This window comes from Polyodon spathula, chromosome 2, assembly GCF_017654505.1.
Source record: "Polyodon spathula isolate WHYD16114869_AA chromosome 2, ASM1765450v1, whole genome shotgun sequence".
Lineage (NCBI taxonomy): Eukaryota > Metazoa > Chordata > Actinopteri > Acipenseriformes > Polyodontidae > Polyodon > Polyodon spathula.
The window spans coordinates 98973288-98983085 of NC_054535.1; the positions used below are offsets into that span (position 1 = coordinate 98973288).

A 9798-nucleotide genomic window follows, 5' to 3' on the forward strand; every position below is an offset into this window, starting at 1 on the left:
ATTTCCCAAAATAAAACCAATGTCACCTTACAATAATTGATTGTAATTCAGTAATATGAGAGAATTGGTCAGGGGTCTGAACACTTTTTCAAGCCATTGTATATGTGTGTGTGTGTGTGTGTGTGTGTGTGTGTGTGTGTGTGTGTGTATATATATATATATATATATATATATATATATATATATATATATATATATATATATATATATATATATATATATATATAGATATATATATATATTTTCACATTTTAATAAAGTTCAGTGTTTAAAAGCCTGTACAATAAGCCCCTAATGCACATTACAACTTTTGGGTAGTTTAAGAAAAAGCTAAAGGCTATCTCCTCATTTGTATCAGAAATTCTGACTTTTTTAATGGCACTAGTAAACTGCTATAACTATAATTAAATTTAAGTATGAATAGATAATTTTACTTACGATATGGATTTTGATCGTGTATTCGACTATAATTTTAAAACATTAATTATATACGCACTTTTAAACGTATTTCTTTGTTGAATATACAGTAATTTGTATATATTTGTTAATTGACAATTTTACTTTGCCCCCGTTTTCCCAATAGTTTATTTAATCTCAGTAAGAGTGTTTATTTGTATCTATTGTGATGTACACTACCGTTACATGTGTAGATTAAAATAATTGTTTAACTGTAAAAACAATACAATACAAACCTATATTTAAGACAACCCTAATAAACCAATGTTAACGGTTAAGAAACGCAAGAAACAACTTCGTTGCAGATAGGCACAACACTGTTAGTTTTTATCGTTAAAATTACATTATTAATTTCAGAAAATATACCGTAGCCTTTAACGCCTTTGTAAAAAACAAAACAAACAACAAAAAAACAGCAACTGTGTCTTTAAATCATTGCAAATAACCCTGCACTCACTCAGGTGTGTTTAATAATTCCACGCACGCAACAGCTATTTAAACCGCGAGATTAGAGCTCAAAGTTGTTACCTATACGTGTTAGGAGCGGGCCACAAACAGTTTTGGAAGAAAAAAATTAAATAAAAAACAATGGTAAGACGTGGGCTAGGAGATATATATATATATATATATATATATATATATATATATATATATATATATATATATATATTACACACATATACACGTGCCAGTAACAGTTTGATTCTTTGCCGTCACGTTTTTTTTTGTGATCGATCGATAGGTATTTGAAACGTAATGGTGGAACTTTGCACTATGTGCTTGTCTATAGTTATCGTATCATCTATGTAAACTCAGAAACGCATTGGTCTGACCAAACGCACACATTTTAATATTTTATTTATTTTGTTGTATATGGTTTGGTAAAAGGAACAACGTTGTTGAATATTGAACTAAATATTGAACCCCTCCATAACTAAACTTGCATTGACCCCTGATCTTGCTTCTCTCCAGAGGGAGTGCATTTCTGTCCATATTGGCCAAGCTGGAGTCCAGATGGGCAATGGCTGCTGGGAACTGTACTGTCTGGAACATGGCATCCTGCCTGATGGAACTGTTGCTGAGCCAAATAGTCCTGCCATAGCGGACTCCTCCTTTGGGACCTTCTTCAGTGAGACTGGATCAGGAAAGCATGTACCCAGAGCTGTGTTTGTAGACCTGGAGCCCACAGTCATTGGTAAGGAGATTTGTCATTTGTTTTGCAGCCTCATATGGTTAAAAGCAGGGGGGGGGGGGAACTGCTATGAAAATGGCATGTGGGTTTTTTTGGATGCACTTGAGTTGGCTGTCCATGGAAACAAGGTATAAGACAGGCCTGGTTTAATTCACCTCCTGAACCACAAGTCTATTAAATCCAGTGGGTGTGAAGTGCATCAGGGCTTCAGTAAATGTGTTTAATGTGGTGGTGATTATTTGGAGAGCATAATAACACATGTTGATTGTATTACTCCTGATCATATAAAATTACAAGTATCTCAGTAGTGCAAGTCTGTAGAACTTTGCATTCCCCCTCTTGTTTTAAGCTTCATATTTATTTAATGACTTCCTAATTCACACAGTCCTGCCCCATTCAGACAAATGCAGCAACTCAGTAAGCTGTAGAGGTCTGATGGAAACTGTCCTTGCAGGAAGTAATTTCCATCCCCAGACAGGTGTGTGTGTTTTTTTTTTTTGGTAGCTGATAAGCAAAACAAATCCCTTTTGCAACAGTTCACGCAATAAATAAATGACTGCAGTTTGAGAGGCAAGTTGAAAAATTTGACTTGTCTTGTCAGAACTGTGAGGCCAGTTGGCAACCCGAATTAGTCCTTCTATATATACTTGGATCACAACAAAATAAAATGAATCCCTATACTATGTTTAATTTGCAAATTGGGCCAGTGAAATGTGAAGCACTCCTGTTCTAGTATTAATCCCTACTGTCCCACATATTGCCATTCTTTAGAAACTTTTGTGCAAATTCTCGCGAGGAAATCTGTGCAAGGCAAAATGTGCTGTGATGATTTTCTAATATTTACTAACAATGTCATTTGTGGCAGACACCACCATGGATTTTTGCCATCATTCCTGTGCAATGTTCATTTTGTGTATTCCGATGGTTTCTCTGCACTTAAAAAAATTACTTCATGCCGCTGTTTTCATGTCTATCTGATAGCTTATATCCACTGGAAATGAAGCAACATTAAAATTAACATAGTCCCGTTTACCACTGTATGATAAGTGGCTATTGTACATTCTTCTGTGAGATTTCATATTAACAATTGCAGACATTTTGCCCACTCTATACAATATGCATATACTACTGGGTTCATTCATGACAAATAACCCCCCAAAATGTTAGATTTAATACCCTACCACATCCGATTTACACCAAACTTAGTGCTCATCATTGTTCAAGGCAAATGTTTTCAGCCTGATCTGGTCAGAAGTAATGCAGTTTGCTTCCCAGCCTTAATGTTTTACTAATTTTACCTAGACTTGTTCAGTGTCATGGGTTTTGTTTTTTGTTTTTTTTTTTTTTTTTTTTTTTTTTTTTTTTTTTTTTTTTTTTGGCAATTGCACTAGGAATCTAAAAATACTATTTTTCTTTTAAATTGGGAGGTGGGACCCAACAAAACAACATGAAAATGTCAGTCTCTGCTTAACATATAAAGTTACAGGAAGACCATGTTTTGTTTGCTGTGAAATAAACCCCTGCCCCCTTTTCCATAAAACTGACTAACAATTTTGGAACAAGTCACTCCAGTCTTTTCTGAAATTTTATATTTAAAGCCCACATGTAGAATCTGAAGGGCTTTGAACACTTCATAGCATGTTTTAAGATACCCAGCATTTCTCTCTAGCCAGATATACTGCCCTGATTTCCCCCCAAGGGTGCATGGATTTCTCAATTATACAATCAAAAAAACTGCATCAGTTGTTGCCCCCTTTGGAGGAATGTACATCTATACTGAACAAAAATATAAATGCAACAATTTTAAAGATTTTACTGAGCTAGTTCATATAAGGAAATCGGTCAACTGAAATAAATTCATTAGGCCATAATATATGGATTTCACATGACTGGGAAAACGGATATGCATCTGTTGGTCAGAGAGAAAAAAGGTAGGGGCATGGATCAGAAAACCAGTATCTGGTGTGACCACCATTTTGCCTCATGTAGCGTGACATCTCCTTTGCATAGTTGATCAGGCTATTGCTTGTGGCCTGTGGAATATTGTACCACTCTAATGGCTGTGCGAAATTGTTGGATATTGGTGGGAACTGGAACACTCTGTCATGCACGTCGATCCAGAGCATCCCAAATGTGCTCAATGGGTGACATGTCTGGTGAGTATGCAGGCTATGGAAGAACTGGGACATTTTCATCTTCCAGGAATTGTGTACAGATCCTTGTGACATGGGGCTGTGCATTATCATGCTGAAACATGAGGTGATGGCGGCGGATGACTAGCATGACAATGGGCCTCAGGATCTCGTCACGGTATCTCTGTGCATTCAAATTGCCATCGATAAAATGCAATTGTTCGTTGTCCGTAGCTTATACCTGCCCATGCCATAACCCCACCGTCACCATGGGGCACTCTGTTCACAATGTTTATCAGCAAACTGCTCGCCCACATGACGCCATACACGCTGTCTGCCATCTGCCCGGTACAGTTGAAACTGGGATTCATCCGTGAAGAGCACACTTCTCCAGCATGCCAGTGGCCATCGGAGGTGAGCATTTGCCCACTGAAGTCTGTTACGACTCTGAACTACAGTCAGGTCAAGACCCTGGTGAGGATGAGCATGCAGATGAGCTTCCCCGAGACGGTTTCTGATAGTTTGTGCAGAAATTCTTCGGTTGTGCAAACCCACAGTTTCGTCAGCTGTCAAAGTGGCTGGTCAGATGATACTGCAGGTACAGAAGCCGGATGTGGAGGTCCTGGGCTGGCGTGGTTACAGGAGGTCTGCGGTTGTGAGGCCGTTTGGACTTCCTGCCAAATTCTCTAAAACTACGTTGGAGAGGGCTTACGGTAGAGAAATGAACAATTCTCTGGCAACTGCTCTGGTGGACATTCCTGCAGTCAGCATGCCAATTGCACGCTCCCTCAAAACATGAGCCATCTGTGGCATTGTGTTGTGTGACAAAACTGCACATTTTAGAGTGGCCTATTGTCCCCAGCACAAGGTGCCCCTGTGTAATGATCATGCAGTTTAATCGGCTCTTTGATATGCCACACCTGTCAGGTGGCTGGATTATCTTGGCAAAGGAGAAATGCTCACTAACAAATGTAAACGCATTTTTTGTGCAAATTTCTGGAATCTTTTTCAGCTCATGAAACGTGGAACCAACACTTCATGTTGTGTATTTTTGTTCAGTGTAAATGACCATGAACTCCTCTTACCAATGCTGAAAACCTAGGTCAACGGTTGGTCAGGATTGACTTTTTTTTTTTTTTAAAGCAATTTTTATAGCTAACAATTCTACTTCTAGTCCATTGTATAAAGTCATGCCTTTGTTTCACATTTGAGACATCAGGTACTATTGGCTCATGAAATCTGTTTGCAAGTCACACTTTCAGATAGTGTTGCACTTGCTTGAAGGTGGTTGTCCTTACCCCTTCAACTGCCTCTTTTCTAGACTTGTTATCCCTCTAACAAAGTGACTAGCCACACTTACCATGGGCTACATATCCAGAAACTGTTGAATCTAATGTATGGCCCACTATAATTCTTACAGAATTGAGTTTCAAAATGTCTCAATATTGTATGTTTTGTATACTGACAGAACATGAGTAAAGCAGATGGCATGGCTTGCCCTGATTGTCAGTTACACACAATAATTAGTCTTTCACAACTTTTCATTTTCACTTTTGCTAATAAACCTATCCATGTTTAGGGCAATGTTGACTAGAAACTGCCTTAATGTTTTTAGCTGACTAGCTGTAGCAGAAAGCACAGGACAGTGATGTCACTCCTTAGCAACAAGCCTATGTTGGGAATGAGTCCTTTTCAGTGCAGCAGGTTTGTGCGATGGTGCACTTGAGAAAGGAGAGGTAGACTCATGAAACTAGTTGGTGACGTAGGATGATGAGCAATTAAAACTGTTTATGTGAAAAAGCAACTCCAGTTGCATTTATAATAAGTGAAATGGAAGGAATACAGTGGACCACAGTCGGAGGCATGTACCTGTTGCAAGTCTTGACCCTATTGGACCAGAATTATTTTTTCTTCTGAACTGCATTTTTGTTTTTGTCATGGAATGACCATTGGTTATTGGATATACCCCTGTTTTAAATGATGCCTTTTAAAAACTTTGACTTTTCATGGCCATTGAGGCAATATCATCTAAACTGTTCTCTTTCCAGATGAGGTCAGGAATGGTACATACCGCCAGCTCTACCACCCAGAACAGATGATCACTGGGAAGGAGGATGCTGCCAATAACTATGCACGTGGCCACTACACTATTGGGAAGGAGACCATTGATCCCGTAATGGACAGAATTCGGAAACTGGCAAGTGGCTGTTTCTCCTACTTAACTTGAAATATAGAACCCATATTTGCAGTGTTTTTGACCCATCAATTTGTGTGTTTTTTTTTTTTTTTTTTTTTTTTGGGGGGGGTTGTTTTCCCTTTGCCACCTAATCTGAATTCCCATATTTGGATATGAACATGTGTAATATTTAACTGTTAATCGATCACTTTCCAACTTGGATAGAGAAATTCCGGATATTAGTTGCGAAACTGAGGATTTCAAAAGTTTTCAAATATCTTTTACTGTTGACATTCTACAAGGGTTTGTCTGAACCATAGTCTATATAAAAATGCCCCAGACAGTGTATTCTTATGGAAATTTGCTGGAATAAGCAAAATATCGTAAGTGTAAAGTCTCATGCAAAACCTTTTACGCTGAATCTACAAATACATACACGTGAATGCAGTTTAAGTATTTCTTGCATTTAAAGTGCATGAAAAGCACATTCTTTTTATTTTTAGCATGCAAACACTAATTGTATTACTATTACATGCAAACATTAGAGAAGGTTCAATAAAACCACAATTAAAAACAAGTATGAAAGCAAGCTATGTAAAGCAGAATAACGTAGCCTACGTACATGTTGCGACCACACCATTTAAAAAGTATTCGGAAGAAAAGTGATAAACCAACTGATAAAGCAATACATGCAATACAAAGTAAATACAAACCAATTGTGCATGTAAAATGCAATGGTTATTGGTCAGTGCAAGCAAATGTACTGTTCCATCACACAGGCAGCTCGTCAGTTTGAGTATAAAGAGAAATAATTCAGTATTACATATTGAATTGAAACACTTATTGAATTAAAAGTTCATGAATTGCTTTCACAGCTGTAGATGAGATGTCTTCGTGCTGTGTTTTACATGGCATATCTCGCTTCCTATGTAACTGCTTCAAAGTCTGCGCTGCCAGTCACATTGCCTGTACACGACTTGAAGTCTATCATTAAAGAGGGAAACGTGTTTTTTTTTTTTGGTTTCTAGGGCCTAGGTTTACTTAAGTCTTTAGAAAGACGGGTTTGATTACCACACAGTTTATTGCCGAGACATCACAGAACACAGGGTGCATCAACTGTCAAAAATGCATAAAATTAAATGGTCCGGTGGCAAAGGGTTAAGTGGTGCTACCAGAACTGTAGAATTGGTTGAAACAAGTCACATTTAACCCATACACACTACTTAATCATTTTAATTGTATTCATTGTAGTAGCAATGTATGCATGAAAGGCTAATCCACGTTTTCTGATTACTTTGAAATCTCTTTGCTTTCAGGCTGACCAGTGCACAGGACTTCAGGGATTCTTGGTTTTCCACAGCTTTGGCGGTGGTACTGGGTCTGGATTCACATCCCTGTTGATGGAACGCCTCTCTGTGGATTATGGGAAGAAGTCCAAGCTTGAGTTTGCAGTCTACCCTGCTCCACGTGTTTCCACTGCGGTGGTGGAACCCTACAATTCTATTCTGACAACCCACACCACATTGGAGCATTCGGACTGTGCCTTTATGGTAGACAACGAGGCCATATTTGATATCTGCAACCGCAACCTGGATGTAGAGCGTCCGTCCTACACCAATCTAAACCGCCTAATTGCTCAGATTGTGTCGTCCACTACTGCCTCTCTACGGTTTGACGGGGCCATGAATGTTGACCTAACAGAATTCCAGACCAACCTGGTTCCCTATCCCAGAATCCATTTCCCTTTGGTCACCTATGCTCCCATCATATCTGCTGAGAGAGCCTACCATGAACAGATGTCTGTGCCAGAGATCACAAATGCCTGCTTTGAGCCCTCCAACCAGATGGTGAAGTGTGACCCGAGGCGTGGGAAATACATGGCCTGCTGTCTGCTGTATCGTGGGGATGTGGTACCAAAGGATGTGAATGCAGCCATTGCTGATATTAAAACCCGGCGCTCAATCCAGTTTGTTGACTGGTGCCCCACTGGCTTCAAGGTGGGTATCAATTACCAGCCGCCCACTGTGGTGCCCGGCGGAGACCTAGCGAAGGTCCAGCGGGCCGTGTGCATGCTGAGCAACACCACGGCTATTGCAGAGGCCTGGAGCCGCCTGGACCACAAGTTTGACCTGATGTATGCAAAGAGGGCCTTTGTTCACTGGTATGTGGGGGAAGGTATGGAGGAAGGGGAGTTTTCAGAGGCCAGGGAAGATATGGCTGCTTTGGAAAAGGATTATGAAGAAGTGGGAGCTGACTCTGCAGATGGGTTGGATGAGGAAGATGAGGATGAATATTAACCTTTTGAGAATTCTGTCAATGTAAAAATACGTATTTAATGAGAATCTATTATCCAATTATTTAAATCGATGCAAATTGCATGTTTGTATTCCTAATAAATGTGTGCATTGTACAAGCACTTGTTTTGAGTCTGTGTGTACAGCTGTAATTGCAATATTACTCCCACATTCTTGAATTGTACCTACAACCACAACCATGGGGGCATTCTCATTTATTGCATTTTTTTTTTTTTTTTTTAAATCCAGTTTGCCCTAAAGAGAATTGATTCTGTGAATCCAGTCAATTTCAAAGTGTCTCCTATATAGTGCTTAGATTTTTATATACACTTTACAAAAATAAACGTAACATGCAACAATTTCAGAGACTTTAGTGAGTTACGGTTCATATAAGGAAATTGGTCAATTGAAATAAATTTATTAGCCCCTAATCTATGGATTTGACTGGGAATACAGATATGCATCTGCTGGTCATGGGTTTTTTTTTTTTTTTTTTTTTTTAAATTCAGTATATCCACACTGGTGTGTGAACCACTTACGTCACGTTGTGCAGAGGTATCTCGTTCATCAACTAGGCAACTAAACACCGTGGCCTGTAATAACAACGTTGACATCAGCAAACAGTTTTCCCACACGATGCTGCCCGGTTCAGTTGAAACCGGGATTCATGTGTGAAGAGCACACTTTTCCAGCATGCTAGTGGCCATTGAAAGTGAGCATTTGCCCACTGAAGTCTGTTACAATGCCGAACTGCAGTCAGGTTAAGACACTGGTGAGGACGACGAGCGTGCAAATGAGCTTCTGAGACTGTTTCTGATAGTTTGTGCAGAAATTCTTCGGTTGTGCAAACCCACAGTTTCATTAGCTGTCCGGGTGGCTGGTCTCAGACGATCCTGCAGGTGAAGAAGCAGGATGTGGGCTGGCATGGTCTGCGGTTGTGAGGCCGGTTGGACGTACTGTCAAATTCTCTAAAATAACGTTGGAGGTGGTTTATGGTAGAGAAATGAACATTCAAATCTCTGGCAACAGCTCTGGTGGACATTCCTGCAGTCAGCATGCCACTTGCACGCTCCCTCAAGACATCTGTGGCATTGTGTTGTGTGACAAAACTGCACATTTTAGAGTGACCTATTATTGTCCCCAGCACAAGGTGCCCCTGTGAAATGATCATGCAGTTTAATCGGCTCCTTGATGTGCCACACCTGTCGGGTGGATGGATTATCTTGGCAAAGGAGAAATGCTCACTAACAGGAATGTAAACATATTTGTGCACAAAATTTGAGAGAATAACAAATTGGCACACGTTTCATCTTTTAAAGACCCTGGAAATGAATTCGAGTACCCTGACCAAAAGTTTCAAGCAAATATTATATTTAGTCACACACAAGTTGTGTTGTGTGTTTTTTTTTTTCTGTTACCAATGATATGCGTTTTTTTTTTTTGTGTGTGTGTGTGTGTGTGTTTTTTTCTGGTTACAATAGATGATAGGTCAAAATAACTTGTCCCTTATTTGCAATCAACAACTACTTCAATCCTTGCTACAAAAAA

At 39.4% G+C, this 9798-nt stretch overlaps 1 protein-coding gene across 1 annotated transcript; it reads left to right on the top strand.

Annotated features, from left to right (window-relative positions):
* Positions 1–1419: 1419 nt before the first annotated feature.
* Positions 1420–8716, top strand: LOC121304974 (tubulin alpha-8 chain-like). Its single transcript, XM_041236438.1, has 3 exons — positions 1420–1651; positions 5829–5977; positions 7273–8716. The coding sequence occupies exons 1-3, from the start codon at positions 1471–1473 to the stop codon at positions 8251–8253; spliced, it is 1311 nt and encodes a 436-aa protein (XP_041092372.1). The 5' UTR covers positions 1420–1470; the 3' UTR covers positions 8254–8716.
* The last annotated feature ends 1082 nt before the right edge of the window (positions 8717–9798 follow it).

What these genes read in the sequence shown, in the direction of transcription:
- LOC121304974 (XM_041236438.1), top strand. Translation starts at nt 1,471, where the DNA reads ATGGGCAATGGCTGCTGGGAACTGTACTGTCTGGAACATGGCATCCTG. An exon ending in CCTGGAGCCCACAGTCATTG is followed by an intron (nt 1,652 to 5,828) that starts GTAAGGAGATTT and finishes TTCTCTTTCCAG; the next exon opens with ATGAGGTCAGGAATGGTACA. An exon ending in TGGACAGAATTCGGAAACTG is followed by an intron (nt 5,978 to 7,272) that starts GCAAGTGGCTGT and finishes CTTTGCTTTCAG; the next exon opens with GCTGACCAGTGCACAGGACT.